General features: G+C 39.4%; 1 protein-coding gene across 1 annotated transcript; it reads right to left on the bottom strand.

Moving 5' to 3' along the window:
* Positions 1-6,780: 6,780 nt before the first annotated feature.
* On the bottom strand, positions 6,781-21,655 carry CCT4 (chaperonin containing TCP1 subunit 4). The gene is made up of 14 exons (XM_060604965.3): positions 21,383-21,655; positions 18,616-18,668; positions 17,750-17,839; positions 16,735-16,843; positions 15,459-15,601; positions 13,922-14,043; positions 13,105-13,237; positions 11,743-11,882; positions 9,910-10,006; positions 9,725-9,835; positions 9,503-9,633; positions 9,135-9,369; positions 7,591-7,704; positions 6,781-7,355 (listed from the first exon to the last, which is right to left on the bottom strand). The coding sequence occupies exons 1-14, from the start codon at positions 21,507-21,509 to the stop codon at positions 7,341-7,343; spliced, it is 1,620 nt and encodes a 539-aa protein (XP_060460948.1). The 5' UTR covers positions 21,510-21,655; the 3' UTR covers positions 6,781-7,340.
* Positions 21,656-22,936: the final 1,281 nt, after the last annotated feature.

Here is a 22,936-nt window from a genome sequence, read left to right as displayed (position 1 = left end):
AGCATAATACCCTCTAGTTCCATCCATGTAGTTGCAAATGGCAAGATTTCATTCTTTTTGATTGCTGTGTAATACTCCATTGTGTGTGTGTGTGTGTGTGTGTGTGTGTGTGTGTGTGTGTATACACATCTTCTTTATCCATTCATCCACTGATGGACATTTGGGCTCTTTCCATACTTTGGCTATTGTCTATAGTGCTGCTATAAACATTGGGGTGCATGTGCCCCTTCGAAACAGCACACCTGTATCCCTTGGATAAATACCTAGTAGTGCAATTGCTGGGTTATAGGGTAGTTCTATTTTTAATTGAGGAAACTCTGTACTGTTTTCCAGAGTGGCTGCACCAGTTTGCATTCCCACCAGCAGTGCAAAAGATATCCTCTGTCTCCCCGCATCCTTGCCAACATCTGTTCTTGCCTAAGTTGTTAATGTTAGCGATTCTGACAGGTGTGAAGTTGTATCTCATTGTGGTCTTGATTTGTATTTTCCTGATGAGTGATGTTGAGCATTTTTTCATGTGTCTGTTGGCCATCTGGAGGTCTTCTTTGGAGATGTGTCTATCCATGTCTTTTGCCCATTTCTTCCCTGGATTATTTGGTTTTTGGGTGTTTGATAAGTTCTTTAGAGATTTTGGATAGTAACCCTTTATCTGATAGGTCGTTTGCAAATATCTGCTCCCATTCCGTCGGTTGCCTTTTAGTTTTGCTGATTGTTTCCTTAGCTGTGCAGAAGATTTTTTATTTAATGAGGTCCCAATAGATAATTTTTGCTTTTGTTTCCCTTGCCTCTGGAGACGTGTTGAGTAAGAAGTTGCTGAGACAAAGGTCAGAGGTTTCACGTGCTTTCTTGTCAAGGATTTTGATGGCTTCCTGTCTTATGTTCAGGTCTTTCATCCGTTTTGAGTTTATTTTTGTGTATAGTGTAAGAAAGTGGCCCAGGTTCATTTTTCTGCATGTCGCTGTCCAGTTTTCCCAGCACCACTTGCTGAAGAGACTGTCTATTGCATTGGATATTCTTTCCTGCTTTGTCAAAGATTAGTTGGCCATACGTTTTGTCTATTCCTGGGTTCTCTATTCTGTTCCATTGATCTGCGTGTCTGTTTTTGTGCCATATATTTAACTCTTCTGTCTGTAGCCTACCTACGGTTGCAATTGATCAACAGTGTAGTTCCAACATGAATGTTGGTTGATCCTTACGTTTAATGAGATGAAAGTGAACCGTTCAAGATGTATGTCACAATTTCACTTGTTTGTCAAAGTTGTGAGAACTTCTTTGCTGAAGTAGATTAAATACTTTTTTAATACTGGAAGAATTTTCCTTAATTTTTTTTGTGCTAATCACAATGTAATAGCTGCAGTCACCACAGACTTTTAAGTTTTTCTGCATTATTAGCATTTTCTCCATCACTTTAAGTTTAAAAGACCAATTCATAGGGGCACCTGGCTGGCTTAGTCAGTAGAGCATGCAACTCTTGATCTCTGGGTTGTAAGTTTGAACTCCACATTGGGTATAGAGATAGATGGGTGTAGAGATTACTTAAAAATACAATCTTAAAAAAATTAGGGGCACCTGGGTGCCTCAGTCGGTTAAACATCCAAATCTTGATTTTGGCTCAGATCATGATCTCATGGTTTTTGGGTTTGAGCCCCAACATTGGGCTCTGCACTGACAGTATGCAGCCTGCTTGAAATTCTCAATCTCTCTCTCTCTGCCCCTCCCCTGCTGATGCTGTTTCTCAAAATAAACTTTAAACAAATTGTTTTAAAAAAAAAAAAAAATTAAAATTGTTACCATAAGAATGTTACTGTAAGTTAATATATAATTATATTAATATATTAAGTGGCTTTAAACCAATTAAAATATACACTAAATATAAATTATATATTAAGTATATAAAATAACTTCATAAAGATCTAGCCTGGTGCACTTTGGAATAGGGGAGTGGTGTCAGAACAACATGACCCTGCAATTCTGCAGAACAAGTGCAAAGGAAGATCTTTGCTTCAGCAACAAACAGAAGCTACTAAAGTAGCTGAAATGTGCAATATGCCTAGAAAAATTGGCAGATATGAGCAAAATAAATTTGGAAGTTACAAAGGCTTGGAGAACAAAATGAGTAAAAGAAATCCTTGGGTTTGATGAGAATGTTGTAATTTGAGTTGAGCCAATCGATTGGAAGTGAAGGACTGAACCAAAATGGAAGATATTCCTTGCACCTGAAGTACATAGTACCGTCACTTTATTAGGTTACAGCAGAGTGAGCATCCCATTGTGGCTCTGGCCCAACTTCCTTGGGTATATTTGGAGAATCCAGAACCCAGAATTATGAAAATCAACCTGATGGAGCTTTTGAATGGAAAATAAAGTGCTAGAGAGTTAAGTTTATGGGAGAACTGTGGCCCATCATCCTACAAGACCATCTGCTTTCCCAGACCTAAAGAAGAAATAAAACAGAGACAGAATGAAAAACAGGCATCTATGAAAAAGCAAGATGAAAACAAAGATAAGAGAGATAAGGAAGAAAAAGCAGCTGAGGGATGCCTGGGTGGCTCAGTCGGTTAGGCACTCTACTTCGGCTCAGGTCACAATCTCACAGTTCATGAGTTCCAGCCCCACATTGGGCTCTGTGCTGACAGCTCAGAGCCTGGAGCCTGCTTTGGATTCTGTGTTTCCCTCTCTCTCTGCCCTTCCCTAACTCATGCGCGTGTGCGCGCGCATGCGCACACACACACACACACACACACACACACACACACACACTCTCTCTCTCTCTCTCTCTCTCAAAAATAAACATAAAAAATTAAAAAAAAAGAAAAAGCAGCAGAGAGAAAAGGGAGAGAATGCTTCTTGAAACCCAAAAAGACTCTAATCCATGTCTCCTTTCCCTAGAAGACAATCCTGCCCAGTCATGAGATAACGTGTAGTCACGTTCAATCTCCCCATCAGAACCAAGAGCCAAAGACCAAGAGTCCTTCCTTGCTCCAGGAAAATAGAAAACTCCAGCACTCTCAGAACCTTTAGGAACAATAAAAAGAACCTTCAGTACAAGTCACCACTTCTACTGGTGACATTCTAAAGTTCCCCTGCCGAAACCTGTACCAGAGCCTATGAAACTTTTCAGAGGGATGGGGGAGGAAAGGAAAAGGAAAAAAAGACGACTTGACCAAGATCTCACTCTCCTCATACTCCACCTAGAGGGTGCACAGATCCCATCACGATTATATTCATCTAGAAGACCGCCATGCCTGAGGAGGTGGCAATCTATTTCCCTGAAGAACTCCACCAAGGCGTTCTTGGAGAGGGAAAGCTCTCCAGTGAGACACAAAAAAGGATTCATCAGCATCCTTGTCTAGGAGTAGCTCATTGTCCACTTTGTCTTGTCCAATCAGAAAGAAGCCTCCCAAGAGAGCATCCAGGTCCCTCAAACACTTGTAGGTTATATCCTTCAGCAAGCCCTCCAAGTGAAGACACCGGCCAACACCTCCAGCAACTCCACCGCCAAAAATTCATCATTCCCCAACACCTCAGCAGCCAGGCTATATCAGAAAAACTCGTGTTTCTGTATCTCCAAGGAGAACTTCAGGTAAAGTGACAAAATATAAAGGTAATAAGCAAAGAGGCCCTCTCGTCAGCCCCGAAGTGGAGAAAAGTAGAATTTTCTGAATCTAAACACCGTAACGGTGGCGAAACGGCTGCTGCAGATTCTGTGCAGTAGAGACACCAAACCAGATGACAAAACCAGCAGTCTTCATCTGACTCTGTTCCTCCTCTTCAGAAAATAATGATGAGTTACTTACTGAAGAGGTCCCATTTGAGAAATGGTGAGGTAGGTGACTTTGAGGAAGACCTTTCTTACCACACAAGCAAAAGGGGAAGGAAGAGGGTTTCCTTGAAGTAGAGGAAGTCCCTCCTCTCACCCAGTAAAGGACTCCATTTTCCTTCTCTCTCCTCCTCACAGGTGCTGGTCTTCCATAACACTACAAAGGGAAGCACCCCCTTCTCGTACCACACATCAGTATTCAACATTCCCAAGAATGGTCTCCTCTAAAGCACAGGAAATACCCTTCTTCTCCCCATCTTAAAAAAGGGCATCACTATGTCCACCCAAAGCACAGGGGCTCCCATTCTTCACCTCTCAAAGAAGTCACCACGACACTTTGCATTGGTATCAAAGCATAGGAAAAGGTCTTCCCTGAGCCAATCTACCTGGGAACAGCATTCCATCTCCTGGTGGTCTCCAGCTCTGCAGACTTCAAGTTCTTATCCCCATTTGGCTCAGTCTCCTGAGCCAGGAGCTAAAAACCCCAAGCACCTCCATTCCCTGTCCAGTTTTAGTCACCCTGCCTAAGCACGTCACCTTTGTTACGGATCAAAAAGACTAAAAGCCTACCATCAGACCCAACACTGGCAAGGAATTCCAAAGAAGGGTATAGAAAGAAAAAAAAGAAAGAGAAAGAAAGAAAAAAAGGACAAGAACCACAAAAGGATAAAAGGAATAAAACAAGTAGAAAAAAAAACAGAAGGAAGAGGCTATGGCTGCAAGCTGCTACAGCTATTTTAATTCCTGCAGCCATTGCTGTTCCCACAGCCACATCAGCACAGGAAGAACGAGGAGCAGAGCCAGAGACTAAGGAGACTTAAAGTGAAGCTGAGGATAACCTTGATAACTTTAAAATCACCTGTGTAGGCCCTGAGATCAATGTGGAAGGTTCAAGTGTATCCAGTCATAGATGGAAATGTCTGTCATTATGTAAAGTTTATTTGGTCTGTATGCAACTCAATACTGAAATAGCAAAAATGTGTTTGAACTTTGTAACATTTGTTGTAATAAGTTGAAGTCAGTGATGTTAATATATGGGGGAGAGGGCTCCTGGGTGGCTTAGTCCGTTAAGCCACCACTGATCATGACCTGAGCTGAAACCAAGAGTTAGATGCTTAACCAGCTGAGCCACCCAGGTGCCCCAACATCTATATATGTTTAAAATAAAACTCTAAAGAAATTAGGAATAAAAGGAAATTTCCTTAAAGGACATCTAACAAACAAAAAATAAAACAAAAATAAAATAGCAATTATATTTGATAGTGAAAAGATGGGTAAAACAAAGATGCCCACTGTATTAGTTATTTATGTCATGCTGTGTAATGTACTACCCTAAAACAATAAACATTTTTACATCACCTAGTTTCTGAGAGTCAGAAATTTGAGAAATTTGGCTGAATGGTTCGTGCTCAGGGTTTCTTGCAAGGGGGTCAAGTTGTTGATCAGGGATACAATTATCTCAAGGCTCTATTGAGACTGGAGAATCTGCTTCCAAGCTCACTCATGTAATGGTTGACAGGCCCTAGTTCCTTGCTAGCTATTGGCTGAAAGCCTGTGTCCATAAAGCTTCTCCATAACATAGCAACCTGTTCCTCTCAGATCAAGTAATTTAGGAGAGCAAAACCCAGAGTGTCCAAGGCAGAAGCCACGGTATTTTATCATCTAACCCTGGAAGTGACCGGTCACTTCTGTTCCATGCTTATTGATCATATGCTATCATTAAACCCTGGTACAATGTGGGAGATGGTGGGGGTTACACAAGATTGTGAATACTAGAAGGCAGGAATTATTGGGTGCTACCTCAGAGGCTGGCTCTCACACCCACTGTGATCATTTCCTTTCTGCATTTGTACTCTAGGTCCTAGCCAGCAAGAAAGGAAAGAAAAAAAGAAACGAAAGGAAGGACTAGAAAGGGTAGGGGGGACTCTCAATACTTACAAATTTATTTATATATCAATATATAATGGTGTGTATAAATAAATAAATAAATAAATAAATAAATAAATAAATAAAAGTTGGGGCGCCTGGATGGCTCAGTCGGTTAAGTATCTGACTTTGGCCTAGGTCATGATCTCCTGATTTATGAGTGTGAGCCCTGCGTTGGACTCTGCTGATGGCTCAGAGCCTGGAGCCTGCTTTGGATTCTGTATCTCCCTCTCTCTGCCCCTCCCCTGCTCATGCTCTCTCAAAAATAAATAAATGTTAAAAAAATTGAAAAAAAAAAAAAAAAGTTCAAATATAAGCCTTTTGGATTACAGAAAAAATGTTTTTAAAATTTTTTAAATGTTTATTTTTGAGAGAGGGACAGAAGACAGAGTGAGGGGGTAAGGGGCAGAAAGAAAGGGGAGACAGAATCCGAGGTGGGCTCCAGGTTTGGAACTGTCAGCACAGAGCCCGACGCAGGGCTCAAACCCACGAACTGCGAGATCATGACCTGAGCTGAAGTGGAACACTTAACTGACTGAGCCACTCAGGCACCCCTGGATTAGAGAAATTTTTTGACTTAAGACTTACCATTTATCAAATTAGTTACTAAATGAGTTACCAGATGTAAAACACACTTCAAACTGGTTGGCTGCAATTACTTCACAAATATGGAGGGCCCCAGCTGTTTTCATAATAATCCTTATGAAATACAACACAGGAGATGGTGGGCCAAGTGGTACCAGATTGTGTAGGCGCCATTTATGGTCCACATCAAAGGTCTGGCCTTTATCCAAAGGTAGACAAAGTGACAAAAACTTATGAATGGGAGCGCCTGACAATTTTTAAAAAATCACTAGAGTGAACAAACTAACTGGAAGAAAGCCAAAGCAAGGACAGAGACTAATTTAATTCGGAGATTTTACATGGCTCATGGCAAGAGATGATGCTTGGATCAGGACAGAGGCAATAAAGATATTGTAAACCACTGAAGAAATGACATTATGAACCCCTATGTATAAATAAGATTTGATACATATATGCATATAGTTTTATTTGTAAAAGGAATCCCAATTTTCGCAATAATGGTTATATTCTTGGAGGAAGGGATTAGGATGATAGGGTAAAGGGACTTTTCATTTTTCACTTTGTATCTTCTTACACCGTTATCTTTTAGAACAGCATATACAGGGCTTTGATATTTTTGTGTAAATGGGGATTTATCAGGGTGATGAGCATACTGGGCCATTTAAAATTCTCAAAACTTGTTTAAAACAAACAAACTTAAAGTACCCAGGATTGAGACCTAAACGAATCCGTAAGTGAATGTGAATTCATTTTCTCTTCTTCTACAGGTCTGTCAAGAATATCAGAAGTAACAGACTGTTGGGGGTAGAAGGGACGATAAATTAATCTGCCTTTTGAAACCAAACATTTAATACTTTAATTATGTCAATACAATTTCAAGCAAGTGCCAACTGGAAGACCAAGCCTGGGAATTTGTAGAGGAACACAATCTTCCAAACAGCAAGGAGATCTTCCACTCCAGACACACTGTTAGTGGCTGTGATGGTGCCAGTTGGCCAGTGTTACTTGATTACCGAGTGTTTACCTGACAAGAAAAAAACCTGAGTTCCACAACTTGTAATGATAAAATTTTAACACTGGTTTAGGGCAACTACCAAATCACTCCTATTTTTACAAGTGAGAAAAGACTGTAAAAGTATGAACTGTTACCACCTGAGGACCAACAAAGTATCATTTACCACCCTGCTCCCCTCCCAAAACTCTTTTAAAAATATGCCTTTTTGACCTTATAGGGAAATCCACAATCTATTTATACTTACCACATCATCAATTTTCAGAATGCTCCGGACAGTTTCAGTTGCTAGAGTCAGTGCACTGACTGAAACCAACAGAGGCTGGACAACCAATTCCTCCAGAATGTTGGAAATACCACCCTGCCAAATAGCACAGATTGCTTTTAGTATAATTATTACTTACATCACCAACTACACTGTTACAAGTTTGACTTAATAAGGCCTTTTAAACCTCATTTTCCCTTGCCCTAGTCAAAAGTAAAATATTCCCTACTAAACTCTTCTCTGTATTGTAGGTTGTACTTAACTAAAATTTGGAAAAACTAAATTAATGCTAGATCCCCCCAATCCTAATCCCAAAATAACTCCTATTATCTGGGCAAAAATTAATCATACTAATTAAAAACGGTAAGATCTTTAATGCTTAAACCATCCCTGAATCCTAATCCGGCCAAATCTGGTCTGCTCTTCCTTTACATCTCTCTTAAACCCTACTTTTAAATTGTTATTGCCACTATCTCGGTCCCCTTTCTCTCAGGATTACCGCATTAATTTACGATGGCCATAGCAGGCCACCGTGCCTCCAGTCTTTCCCCCTTAAAATACTTTTACATCATCTTAGCTTCTTGATTAAAAAAATAAATAAATAAATAAAATAAAATAAAATTAGTAGCTCCCAACTATTGGAAAACAACCCCCCTCCCACATATCTGCCCCAATACTCAAAGGCATATTCTAGCTCTTATCTAAGCTTCCTAAAGTTAAATTCCAGTGTATCACCAACATATAACCCACAAGACAAAATGAGTCACTTCCTGGTCCCTTTCACCTGTAAACCATTTGCTTTTCCACCTAAAATCTCATTCCCTACCAAAGATGTGTCTTCATGAAGTTTCCCCTAACCAGGCAGTGCCCTTCCTTTGGAATTTTGTATCATTCCGAAAATATTACTTTGGATCTTCACAGTTGTTTTTCCATTATATATTAATTTGTCTCTTCAGTAAAAGGAGACATTAATACAAAAAGGGCAATTATTACTGTTGTATTTACCCTATATAACCATACTTGGCTGCTGGCCACAACGGCAGCAATGGTTAACATTTACAGTGTTTATGCTAGGCAACTTAGTAAAAGCTTTCTAGTTGGTAATATGTTCAATCCTCACAACAGGCTTTTGAAGAAACTATTAACTGTCTTTGTTTTTACAACTGAGGAAAGTGAAACACAGGCCAATTAATTCACTAACAGTCACACAATCCATAAGTACCAAATACTTAATACTTTTCAGTTAAGGCATCATCTTCATTCTTACTCAATGGCCTAAATTAATTAACATGCAGATCTCATACTTAAATCCAAGATTATTTTTTAAAAAAGTTAATCTCTACACCCAATGTGGGGCTCAAACTTACGATTCAGAGATCAAGAGTCACGTTCTCTTCTAAGCCAACCAGGTGCCCCAAAATCCAAGATTACTTTTCATTAGAATGCTTTTCATTCAATAGATGATTATGAAGCTTTTAACATTTTAATCAACATTTTCTGCAATAATTAAGAGACTAAATTATTACCTTTCGGACATTAATGCCAGTAGTTTTTTCTCCTTGGGCATGGCGGTTTCTTAGTTCTGTTACTGTAGAAATGGGATTCAAGCCAGCATTTTCAGCTAGTGTAGATGGAATGACTTCCATAGCATCTGCAAAAGCACGAACGCAGTAGGATTCCATGCCACTCAATGTTCGTGAATATTCAGTTAACCGTAGGGCCAATTCTATCTCTGGAGCACCACCTCCTGCAATAAGAGCTCTGAAATTCACAAATACATTTTTAGCTTATTTTATCCAACAGAAAGCTATTCTTAATAACTTACTATTTATACCTTAAAAAGTCAAAGTAAAGAAATTTAATGCTCAAAATATTACTCAGTAACTTCTATTACCTCTTCTTCACTAAACAGCGAATAACACATAGAGCATCATGAATGGAACGCTCAGCTTCTTCAATCACCAATTTGTTAGAGCCACGAACAACAATTGTAACTGTTTTTCCAGGGCTTGCACAGCCTGTAATCTTTAGTAAACAAACTCCAAATTAGGTATTTGAAATAAGGGTGAAAACAAAAAATCCAGATAGATAAAAAGCTTTATTATAATACTGTTACCTTGAGCAGTTTGCCAGAACCATTTAAATTGACCTCCTCAGCTAACTCAGCTGATCCCAGCATGTCGGCAGTGAACTGGTCAATATGAGCAACTGGCTTGGTTCCAATTGTCTGGGAAAAGAAATCCACAAATTAAGACATTTGATTAAGACAGTATTTTCACACAGATGCTAGGAATATTTTACCTTACAAATGAATTCAATGTCTTCTCTTTCAATATCCTTAACCACCATAATCTTCATTTTGTTCAGGAAATGTAATGCAAGATCACTAAGAGCATCTCTGAAATACAAATCAGGGATTATATCAATGCTAGGTTAAAATAAAAACCACTTTGCCATTCAACTGCTTTTTGTCATTTTTTTAAAAGATTTTTTAAAGCTTATTTATTTATTGGCGGGGGAGCTGTGTCGGGGCAGGGAGAATACCAAGCAGACTCTGCACTGTCAGCACGGAGCATGATGCAGGGCTCAAACTAATGAACTATGAGATCATGACCTGAGTTGATAGCAAGAGTTGGACACTTAATCGACTAAGCTGCCCAGACACCCCCCGAAATTTGCATACAACTTTTGACTCCTCCTGCCCTTTTTAGAGAGAGCACACAGGAGAAGGGGAGGGGGGCAGGTAAAGAGAGGGAGGGAGGGAGGGAGAATCTCAAGCAGGCTCCACACTCAGCGCGGAGACTGATGCAGGGCTTGATCTCACAACCCTGGAATCATGACCTGAGCCAAAATCAAGAGACGGACACTCAACTGAATGAGCCACCCAGATGCCCTGACTTCCCCAAAACTTAACTACTAATAACCCAAAGATCAGAGCCTTATGGATAACATAAACACTTAATCGATATTTTGCATGTTACACGTAGCATATGTTGTATTCTTTTTAAATATCTGAAAGAGAGAGAGAGCGCGTGCAAGCAAGGAGAGGGATAAAGAGAAGAGAGAGAATCCTAAGCAGGCTCTGCCCTGTTAGCACAGAGCCTGATGTGGAGCTCAAACCCAAGAACTGTTAAGCTCACAACCCAGGCTGAAATCAAGAGTCCGATGCCAAATTGACTAAGCCATCCAGGCACCCCTATGCTGTATTCTTATGATAAAAATAGAGGAAAGAAAACGTTAAGAAAACGACGAGGAGAGGTGCCTGGCTGGCTCAGTCAGAAGAACATGCAACTCTTGATCTCAGGGTCATGAGTTTGAGCCCCACAGTGGGTGTAGAGATTACTTAAATGAAACTTTAATTAAAAAAAAAAAAATTTTTTTTTAATGTTTATTTTTGAGAGAGAAAGAGAGACAGAGCACAAGCGAGGAAGGGGCAGAGAATGAGACACAGAATCCAAAGCTGGCTCCAGGTTCTGAGCTGTCAGAGCCAGACACGGGGCTCAAACCCACGAACTGTGAGATCATGACCTGAGCTGAAGTCGGATGCCTAACCGACTGAGCCACCCAGGCACCCCGAGGTTACTTAAATAAAACTTTAAAAAGCCACGAGGAAAATACACCTGACAGCACTGTAATAAAAGAAAAAAAAAACCCATATATAAGTGGACCCACACAATTCAAACCTAAGTTGTTCAAGGGTCAACTGTATATCCCACATATTTAAATCATCACAATGGGAAGAGAACCTACTTTAGAGGATTATCAGAATACAGTGCTGTCCCACCAATGCAGTTTCATCCTAGATTTCCAGTGGTTTACTCACTTTGAATGTTTCTTAAACAATTGCTATAAGGGATCAAAAATAAATGTCATTAAAAAGTGAACAAAAGATTAAGGAAAAAAAAAAGTGAACAAAAGAGGGTTGCCTGGGTTGCTCAGTCGTTTTGAGTCCTGGACTTCAGCTCAGGTCATGATCTCATGGTTTGTGAGTCTGAGCCCCCACCTTGTGCTGCCATCAGCATGGAGCCTGCTTCGGATCCTCTGTCTCTCTCTGCACCTCTCCTTCTCACACACTTTCTCTCAAAAATAAACATTAAAAAAATAAAAAAGTGAACAAAAGAAATAGCTCCACACCTCAGAATAGACTTCTGTATGAGAAGAACATTACATCCTGTTTTTTTAATTTGCTTCACTAAATTTAGAATATAGGCTCTCTCCTCCCGCAGCACTCGGTCCATCTGGACATAGTCAGAAACTACTATTTGATTATCCATCTGTTGAGAAAAAGAATAACATAATAATAAATTGCCTTATAAGAGTTTTTTTTTTTTGCCTTTAATTTTTTTTAGTGAGAAAGACAAACTTTTAATGCAAATATCATGTATCATGTATATTCAACCAAAATCATACCAAGTAAGATATCATACTGTCACACCCAGAAAAGATCTAGGAAGATGAAAACCAACATTAACTCAGGTCTTTAACTTTTATCTATACACCTTGCTGTCTTGTATTTTTTGCAAGTACATTTTTGGTAACTGTGAAATGATTATCCTATTTCCTGAATGTGTCAATTTTCTTCATACAGGTATATGCATTCCTGAAATAATTTCAGTTGCATCCTTTTTACTCTATGGCTTGTTAAAACAAACAAACACAAACAAAACTGGCATGCTGAAAGGAGGTACCAGGGACAAATCTTGTTAATCAGTGGTGTATAAAACAAAATTAATTTTTCTATGGGTTAAACTTTTGGGAAACACAGGACTAAAAATGTGTAATGCAATACACTGTAAAGAAAACAAACCTGAGAGAAGTGACAAGCTCAACCACCCACTTTTGGAAATAGCACTTATGACTAAAAGATATGAAAACACCTTTAAAAACATTTCTTTAGAGTATAAACAGTAACCTGGTTTAGTTTCATTTGTGCTAATATAGGACAAAAGATCTGTCTGTTGCTATAGGGTGGGTGGAGGTTTCTCAGAAACCTAGAAAGAATTTAGAAATTCTACTTACACTGTAACTTTTCCATAACCTATTTCATACATAGCCTCTATTGCTATTTGCCTTATCTATGAAGTCAATGCTTAGTTCAATGACAGTCAATTGAAGCTACAGATTTGTCATGTCTGTCATCAACAATTTCTACTTTTGTCTCAATTTCACTTTTTTTTTTTTTTTTTTTTTTTAGTATTTTATTTTTATGAGAGAAGGAGAGTGGGGGAGAAACAGAGGATCCAAAATGGGCTCTGCGCTGATAGCAAAGCCTGATTCGGGGCTCAAACTCAAGAACCACAAGATCTTGACCTGAGCTGAAGTTGGATGCTTAATCGATTGAGCCACCCAGGCACCCTCAATCTCACAAATTCTTTTGAAACCTATGGTTTTTATTACTAGTGTATTTTCTGTTTTTGTATTAACAAACAAAAGTCTGAGCTATTAAAAAGTCAAAACACATGAACAAGGAACCAATTGCATTTAGTTCTTACTTACATCAGTTTTGGGAGCAGATAAGCAAAATTGAATAAGCCCAATCTTAGCCTTTTCAACTCTGGTTATGCCAGAATTTGCCACCTTTTGAGTAAGTACCAGCCCTTCTACCAGCTCACAGTCATCAATTGTCCCACTAAGAGAAAAGAAAACAAGAAGACGACAGTTAACAGGCAGAAATCTGTTAAGTTTAACAGATTGCCAATCAGGGCACACCTGGGTGGCTCAGTTGGTTGAGCGACGGACTCTTGATGTGGTATCAGGTCATGATTTCACAGTCATGAGATCGAGGACCCATGTCAGGCTCCATGCTGAACATGGAGTTTGCCTGGGATTTTCTCTCTGCCTCTCCCCCACTCCCTCTCTCAAAATAAACAAACATTAAAAAAAATACAGTGAGCCAAATAAAATCTGGGAGAAATAACTATTAAAAAAATAGATCACTAATAGATTAAAAATCATCAGTCGAATAAAACAGGTATCATTTATTAGTGCCCCATTCCTGAACTCTGATCACACTACTGCCTTGCCATCGTAAAAGGATATAAACAAACTCTTGAGATTCCCATATTAATACAAGTTATTAAAATTAATTTTTCTTTAAAAAGCTTATTTATTTTTGAAAGCAACTGAGGGAGGAGCAGAGAGAGAGGGAGACAGGAGAATCCCAACCAGGCTCTGTGATGACGTCCTCAACATAGGCTTGAACTCATGAACCATAAGATCATAATCTGAGCCGAAATCAAGAGACAGATGCTTAACCGAGTGAGCCACTGAGGTACCCCTTATTTTTACTGAAGTTAAAATTAGACATGCTTACCCAAGTTTCTTAACTATTTTAATGTCTCTCAGATCCACACTAGTAGCAGTGGCTGGGTCAATCACTTTCATCACTGCATTTACACTCATTGGAGAAAGCAGACTTGAATACTGAGAGACAACCTAGAATTAAAAAAATAATAATAAAATCAACTTCACAACAGAAAAAAATCCTAGTTCTTTAATGACAAAGATATTCAAGAAGTAATCTTAACCATTTTTCTTGGGTTGCAAAGGAAGAGTGGGAACACGAAGACAACATTCCATATAAACTGTCTTGTCAGTCATGTTGTCAGTCACCAAGGGCACAAAATGTGTCTGCTTGCTTTCCTGTTTTATTAATTTAGTAAACGGACTGTCTGAATTACTAATAATTCTATAGGAAATCCAAAAACCAAGTTAACTTTATGCAGACAATTCTTATCTAAAATGATCTTAGCCCTTATCATTTACATACTCATTCAATCTTCAGATGAAGAAATTTGAAGAGTCACACAGCTTAGTTTAGTGATGAACCCAGCACTAAACCCAAGTATTCTAGACTCTATGACCAATGCCTGTAACCACACTATTCTGTGTTACAACTGTGGACATTTAACAGTATCATGTACGTGACTAACACTAGCTCCCCATGTAACATTGAAATAAAATGAATGTATTGATATAAAGCTGATGAAAAAAAGGGGAAAATACAGGAGGGATGAAGAGAATGTGACAGAAAACAATTAACGTTAAATGCACAAGAAATTCTTAGAAAAAAAATCAATGCTTGGGGCGCCTGGGTGGCTCAGTTGGTTGAGCGTCTGACTTCAGCTCAGATCATGATCTCGCGGTCTGTAAGTTCGAGCCCCGCGTAGGGCTCTGTGCTGACAGCTCAGAGCCTGAAGCCTACTTTGGATTCTGTGTCTCCCTCTCTCTGCCCCTCCCCCGCTCATGCTCTGTCTCTCTGTCAAAAATAAACAAACATTAAAAAAATTAAAAAAAAAATCAATGCTTTAAATTTGAAAATTAAAAAAAGCAGCATTGATTATTAGGTAAGAGGGACTATGGATGGGCAAACCTGTCCTTGGTTCCAATCTCAACTTACCCCCTATTTTTTACTTATTTAGGAGAGCGAGCATGAGTGGGGGAGGGGCAGAAACAGAGGGGGACAGAGGATCCAAAACAGGCTCTGTGCTGACAGCAGAGAGCCTGATTTGGGGGCTCAAACTCAACAATCATGACCAAAGCTGAAGTCGGACACTTACCTGACTGAGCCATTCAGGTGCCCCTCATCCTACCTCTTACTGACAGGTCTTGGGTTAGTTACTTAACTTCACTACATCTATTTCCCCATATGTAAAATGGGGATACAATTTATTTGAAAGCTTTGAAGGAGGAAATTTGACTTTAATTTAGTTGTACAAATTACTTCAGTTATCTAGACACTCCAGACCTAACATTTATGAGCTGTTTAACATCAAAAATCACAATGTAAGAGTTGCAATTCTTAAACTTTAAAATGTGATTTTTCTATGATCCCTTAGTACTGGACTCACCTTTGAGTTCAATGAAGTGGTAGCACTATTTAATAAAGTTTCTCTGTCACTCAGTTCCACAGGTCTAGACATGTCAGTCAAGATTTCAATACCCTTTTCCAAAGCCTTCTGGAATGACTCAGAAATGATGGTCGGATGAATCCCTGTTTGTTAAAATTTCGTTATTATAACACATGAACTACATATATGACACATATTAAAAACAGAAACTTTCAAAAAAAAAAAATAGAAACTTTCCAGGCATTGTAATTTCAAAACAGTCATAATTTTAAATTTTTCTTGAAAGTTTATTTCGAGAGAGAGTGAAGAGGGATAAAGAGAGCACAAGAGCATGTGTAAGCAGGGGAGGGGCAGAGAGAGCAAGAGAGAATCCCAAGCAGGCTCCATGCTGTCAGCAGAGCCTGATGTGGGGCTTGATCTCACAAACCATGAGATCATGACCGGAGTTGAAATTAAGAGTTGGATGCTTAACTGACAGAGCCACCGAGGCACCCCAAAGCAGACATATTTTTTAAATTATCTAAACTGAGGCTTCATGGGGTGCCTGAGTGGCTCAGTCAGTTAAGCATCTGACTTTGACTCAGGTCAATGGCCTCACGGTTTATGAGTTTGAGCCTCACGTCAGGCTCTGTGCTGACAGCTCAGAGCCTGGAGCTTGTTGCAGATTCTGTCTCCCTCTCTCTCTGCTCCTCCCCTGCTTGTGCTCTGTCTCTCAAAAATAAAGAAACAAAAAAAAATGAAAAATAAAAAAATAAACTGAGGCTTCAGTTATAAATAAAATAGTCTGAACAACTTTAGCTGCTATTATGGCTAATAATTTATTTCCATTTAATTTGGAACAGATCAATGCTGCACTCATGATACTTTAAGACTGAAGCCAAATTATATACTTTCCAAAACATCACAATTCTAAGAAGTAGAATAAGTGACTGGAGAGTTACTACTATGATTAAGCACTATTTACCAGTAGAAGAACCTATACAATCTCTCCCAAATCACTATTCTCATTTAGAGCCTAAGATTAGTAACACCACCACAACTTATTTTAGAAAAGCAAAATTCTATCAAGTTTCATTCAAAATAAAGCTTGGTTTAAAAAAAAGTAAGAAAGAAAAAAGAAAAAAAATTTCTTATTCATATGATAAACCAAGCAAAATTTAACCTAAAAATTCCTAATAATAAGATTCGTTATTCCAAATCAACTATCATATCTCCTATTACTTAGTATTTTTTTGCCCTTTATTTAGGAATAAAACATGTCCCAAGTCCTACCTACCTTTCTGAAGAAGCTTGGTACAGGAATCTAAGAGAGAGCCAGCAATGATGACCACTGATGTGGTGCCATCTCCTGCTTCTATATCTTGCGCCTTAGATAGCTCCACCAGCTAAGGAAACAGAACATGCTAAGTTGCTCAATGAGAAATGTGAGGACCCAGTAACATCTAACTGAAATATAAAACGAATGGCTTTCTGATCAGTGTCACAAACAACTTGACTACTATTATCAACACTCTAAGATTCAACAAAATTTTTGACTTCTTGGGTTTCATTTTAAAATGATTGATATATCTGTGACACAAAAAATTCTGCTTAGGTATACTCTCTATAAGAAGCTGTATTATGATTTCTGGTTCAGACTATGGGTTGTAAATTTTTTCTCCCCAGCTATTAAAAAAGTTCCTGTCGGAAAGCATAAATAATGTTGTAGACTTGGAAGCTAAAAAAAATGCAGCATTCTAGATGACACAAGTGTCAGTTTGGAGTCCTCTGGAAGCTTATCTGAAATGACTCTGTGTAAGTAGAATCTGATTCACTTCAAAAGTCAACTTTACATAATTAAACGTAACTTTTTGATGGAATTTCTTTTCAAAGATATGGTGTCTTCTCACTTGACACTGGAATCATCACACTTAGCTGAATTGGTAATTATTTTTAATAAACACCAGTGTAAAGTTTAGACATGTGATTTATTTTGCACACGATTAAGATTACATTGCTCCCTTCCAACTAACACCCACTGAGCTAATAATTCACGGCATTTCATGTTTTTATCTCCTTTTTCCTCAACTACCTGGCACATTCCTGTGGACAAGGAGATTCATGTTTTATTACAACCTTGCACTGAAGAGCACAATGCTAGGCACACAATGCATCCTAAAAACATGCCTGCTTAACCTAAAGAAAATAAATTCACAATGCTTAAATATAATGTGATCAAAGAAACAAATTTAACTCTTTATAAATATCAAGCAATACACTTAAAAAACCCACTCATCTAAAATTATACTTACCATTCTGGCTGCTGGATGTAACACCTGCATTTGTTTCAGAATGGTGGCACCATCATTTGTAATGGTCACATCGCCTTTTCCATCTTGAATCTGGAAAGTTTTGTTTTTTGAAAACACTGTACTTCAAAAATTTTGTTTTCTTTACCCAGCACTATGACACCCTAAAAGCTCTAACTTTAAAACTTCTTAGTAGAGAAGTTAATTTATGTTTGCATAGCTTACAACTGTGCTTAATTTTAAATTCTCTTCCCTTATGTTAGTATACTGACTTAAGAATATACAGCAACAGCTTAACTTTACAAGTGCAATACTTGGCTTTACTCTAGCTTTTTTTTGTTTGTTCGAAGTGAAGGAATCTAGACACTGGATATAATTACTATTATTCCTGGGTTCATATCCATAGTAACAAATGACACTATGGATCTCCAAAAAAGATAGCATCAAGAACATAATGTACACACTTCTCACAGTTGAAATAGTAACTTATTTCTTGGTATTCTCAACTTAGCAGTATTCTCTTGCTGGAAGAACAAGTGAAATTCTACAGACCCATAGAGGGTCACAGTTATTTACCAATAAGAAAACACTGAACTCAAGCGCTCATAGCTATAGCCTTACTGTACTTTCCATGTAACAAAACAACAGAGAACTACTCTGGCGGACATACTTTCAATGTTAAAAGCGTCAAATAAAATATGAATTATAGTTAAGTCCTACTCACTCCAAAGCAATCTGTTATTCTTCTAAACTTTCAAAGTACCTTTCTAATACTTTTTATTTTTTAAGCAGCACATCCTAACCCTCTACTGAGATTTTGCAGTGTGGACAATAGCACTCAATCTGTAACAAACAGTTCAAGTTTTTACCATTTTATCCATTCCTTTTGGTCCAAGGCTTGTTCTAATAGCATCAGCAACAGCTGTAAACAGAAGGAAAAAATCAAGGCTCTTAAAACAAAATGAAACAAAAAAAACCCATGAAGTATTTCTCCTTTCAAATGATCATTTTGTCCTTATTAGGATATGGTATACAACTGTTTATACTGTGTCCACTAAAGAAAATTCATTGTCTAATGATAATCTACTGGAAACAATAATTCCTTTAATTGTATGACATTTCATCTTTTGTTGGTACAAGTCACTGTAAATAACTTTGTGCCCTACCTATGGCAGAATACATTTTAAGAATTTACCTAATCTTTCCCTAAATATCAAAATAAATACAATGTAGTCTGAATGAAGACTGTATTTTCTCCATTCCTTAAGACTTCCTAATATGCTATATAATTCCATTTATTTGTCTATTCTGTCTCTCCTACCTAAACAGTAATTTCTGAGGGCAAAGAGTTTTGTCCGCTAACGTGAGGCCAGTATATATATATGGCCCACGGTAAAATACCCTTTGGACACCTTCCAACCCTGTCACCAAATAAACCAAAACAAAGAGCCCAAATCTTAACCCAAACAAAAACCCAAAACTAAAACCCCAGCTTTCAGTCATCATCAATACATTATGAAATATATCTGGGGCGCCTGGGTGGCTCAGTCGGTTAAGCGGACGACTTTGGCTCAGGTCATGATCTCATGGTCCATGAGTTCGAGCCCCGCGTCGGGCTCTGTGCTGACAGCTCAGAGCCTGGAGCCTGTTTCGGATTCTGTGTCTCCCTCCCTCTGACCCTCCCCCGTTCATGCTGTCTGTCTCAAAAATAAATAAACGTTTAAAAAAACAAAAGTGGATACTTGAAATGTATCTGGATATACAGTCTACTGTTCCAAAGTTAATTATTTGTCCCTAAGGATGTTTGTTTTAATAGTCCATTTACTATTTTCTAAGAAAAATTAGATGTGATGAACAGTCAAGTCAAATCCCCTTTTCTTTGACAAGCCTAAGACAAATAATTAGGCCTTCCCCTTCCTCACCTACCACCTCACCCCATATACACAAGGCTGAGATTGTGACCTAATCATTGTATACGCCACAACCAGCATAATACTTCCTCCTTTATTGTGTGAATGATAAAGATCTTTAGAGAAAATATTTGCTATAATTTAAAATTTTATTTTGTAATTTTAGGCTGCTGTTCCTAATTATCCAGTCAATATTACGTTTTCAGGCTACTGTAGTGTACCCACATGGCCATGATTCTACAAGCAGACCAATTCACTTTAAGAATGCCCTCACATTCAGGACACCTGGCTGGCTCCGTATGGAGAATATGTGACTTTCATCTCAGAGTAGCAGGTTCAAGCCCCACGCTGGGGCTATTTTAAAAAAGGCAAAAAAAAAAAAAAAAAAAAAAAAAAAAAAAAAAAAAAAAGGCTCTGACATTCACCTGCAAAAAGTTAGATAACACACACATTATCCAAAAAAAAATAAAATATTTTTTAGACTGCTTACATTTCCAAAACTGTCAGATGTTTAACATACTGTGTGGCACACAGTACAGTCTGTTAAATGACTCATGCTGAATAATACTAGACTTTTTTTTCACATTATCAACCAATCTGGGTGGGTGGGGGGGCATTTTTTGGATAACATCTAAATAAAAAACTGGCTCCCTGAATTAAACCGAAAATGCACCTAACTAAAGCAACTTTCCTCGATCAAGTTTGTTGAGTTTTGTCTGACTTGGAAAGACTAGTAGTCTCTGTTCTGAGTTCTCTTCAAGGTCAGGTTCACAGATAATTCATGTGGCCTCTGCTCACCGACCCTTCAAGATTGGCCCCATTTTACCCTTCCAATCTCACCTCTCGCTTCTTCATGCACTTTATGCCGTGATGGAATGCTCACTGTGTTTCAATATTCAATACACACTAGGTAACATCTCTAAGCCTTTGTTCTCATTTTTCCTTCCAGATTCTTCTATCTCAACTCGACTATTCTTAATTCTCACAACTCTAAAAAGAAAAGCCTCAATTTTACGGGGGAGAAAACCCTGGCTAGAGGTCGAAAGCCACCGAGAGAATTGTAACTCAGGTCTTCATTTCTACCATACACCAAAATATTCTATAAAACGAAAACGCCAACAAACTGTCCATATTTCTAGACTTGTTTGTGTTTCGTTGCACATACAGGGAGAACATAAAAGCACAGCCTAGATCTTTCCATATTCCCGAACAGGACGGTTAAGTCTTTCCCACAGCGCAATACAAAGGTCCCCGCCCCAATATAAGCACTAAGTTCTCAATTCGTTTCATTAGTTGCGCCAAGAGCTTACTTAAATGGTACTTTTCAAGGGCAAGAAAACTAAAATGGATTAAGCAAACAACATTCTACCAATGGAACCAATAAGCAGATAAGCGATAGGGCTCTTGTGTCAGATCCCAAAGGACTGCAGCCGCACGTGCGGGCCTCGGCTGCTTTCTACTGGAGTGTGATGAGCGACCGAGGACGAAAACTTACGGGCGTCTGAGACCCAGAATGGGGCCAGTCCAAAGGTCTCCATACTAGGCACTGGGAATTACCGGCAAAAAACAGCACAGATCCCTCCAAAGAGGGATCTTTCCATCTATCACTGGAAAGACGAGATCATCTCAAGGAACAGAAAATGTGCCTTGGCAACCCAAGATCAGAATGACAGTGCAGACAGAACTCGACCCCGCACGGCCGCAGGTCAGACCCTGGGAGCGATACCTTTGGCCGCAGAGATGTTGCTGAAGCGGATCTGGGCCGGCTTGTCACGGTCCTGATAGGCGCTTTTGTTGCGGCCGCCGGCAGCCCCGGCGGGGGCCCCGCTCCGGGGAGCCACGTTCTCCGGCATGGCAAGGTCGGCTAGGTCTGCGTGGGCTTGTGGAGGACGGATGGAGCCGGATTCCGGACGGCCGCAGAAAAACGGAAGGCACCCACGGCCTTCACGAACCTTCCAGAAAGCGGCGAGGGCGCCGGGGGGAGGAGGTGGAGAAGGGGGCCTGCCAAGTGGTGCGGCGCCGACGTGACGTAGCAGGCTGCCCGCCGCGCGCCTGTTGAGGCAGCTGCGGCAGGGAGCTGGGGGTTTACAAGGAGTCTTGGCCCCGGGCCCTGGGGGTGGAGGCATGGTGGGGGAGGACCCTTGCGAGGCCGACCGATCATCCCGTGATTTTAAAGGCGGGTGTTGGCCACCCACGTCGCCGGTGGCTCTGTGCTCGCCTGTAAGGTCCCTTCCGTTAACTCAAACTAGAAGCGTCTGCGAGGCGTTGTGGTCTCCCTGGTTACTCCTGAAAGGGCGGGACTGAGCCCTTTTTTGCTGGGTCGCTTAGTCTTGTATTTTATTCATTTTGAAATAAATGAATATTCGGTTTTGTTCATTTTGAGATAGAGTCGGAAGAGAGAGATTTGGAATGGGTATCTGTTTTCATATGCTTGAAGTGTTGTCTCCTATTGATTGATATTGAGTGGTAGAGATTAAGTGTACCGTCATTAAATCCCAGGGAATCTTACACGTTTTGAAGCTATGATTGCCTGCCAAACCAGCAGTCCTTGTCTAGTATAACCTTCTCGTTGTGTACTAGTTTCTTACACGTGACATGAGCCACACACAGGGAGCCTAAGAATTTTAATTACGATCATTTAGTTCAGTTATGTGCTAGGTGCATTGCTAAACGCTTTACACGTTTTATCTCATTAACCTTCACAATACGATAATTCTATGAAGTGAGGGCCATTATTATTATTTTTTTTTAGTAGATAAGGGAACCAAAACAAAGAACCGAAGCCCAAGGGGTACCTGTAAATAGATTGAAACCGTGTTCCCATACAGAGCTACTGACTTCCCCCGTCAAAAACTAAAACGGTTGGGCTTCTATGACCATTGTGTTTTATTATGGAAGTTCATGTAGGTGAAGTTCATTCAATGTTTATTCACGAGTGATTATTAAGCTTCCATAAAAGTGGCGGTTGCTTGGGATAGGTTCCAGAGTAGTATTTAATTCTGTGATCACACGCATTCAGGAAATTAGCACTAGAAGATAAGTCTTCCTGGGTGCTCTCTGAGCTGTATGCTTTTGATGCTGACTTCTCTTTTTTTTTTTTTTTTTAATTTTTTTTTTCAACGTTTTTTTTTATTTATTTTTGGGACAGAGAGAGACAGAGCATGAACGGGGGAGGGGCAGAGAGAGAGGGAGACACAGAATCGGAAACAGGCTCCAGGCTCCGAGCCATCAGCCCAGAGCCTGATGCGGGGCTCGAACTCACAGACCGCGAGATCGTGAC

This window comes from Panthera onca, chromosome A3, assembly GCF_046562875.1.
Source record: "Panthera onca isolate mPanOnc1 chromosome A3, mPanOnc1 haplotype 2, whole genome shotgun sequence".
NCBI classification, from domain to species: Eukaryota; Metazoa; Chordata; class Mammalia; order Carnivora; family Felidae; genus Panthera; species Panthera onca.
The sequence above is the reverse complement of the archived record's forward strand: the minus strand, read 5'-3'. Positions and strand labels throughout refer to the sequence as shown.

What these genes read in the sequence shown, in the direction of transcription:
- CCT4 (XM_060604965.3), bottom strand. Translation starts at nt 21,509, where the DNA reads ATGCCGGAGAACGTGGCTCCCCGGAGCGGGGCCCCCGCCGGGGCTGCC. An exon ending in CAACATCTCTGCGGCCAAAG is followed by an intron (nt 18,669 to 21,382) that starts GTATCGCTCCCA and finishes TTCTGTTTACAG; the next exon opens with CTGTTGCTGATGCTATTAGA. An exon ending in TATCTGCTCCCAAAACTGAT is followed by an intron (nt 11,883 to 13,104) that starts GTAAGTAAGAAC and finishes TTTTCTCAACAG; the next exon opens with ATGGATAATCAAATAGTAGT.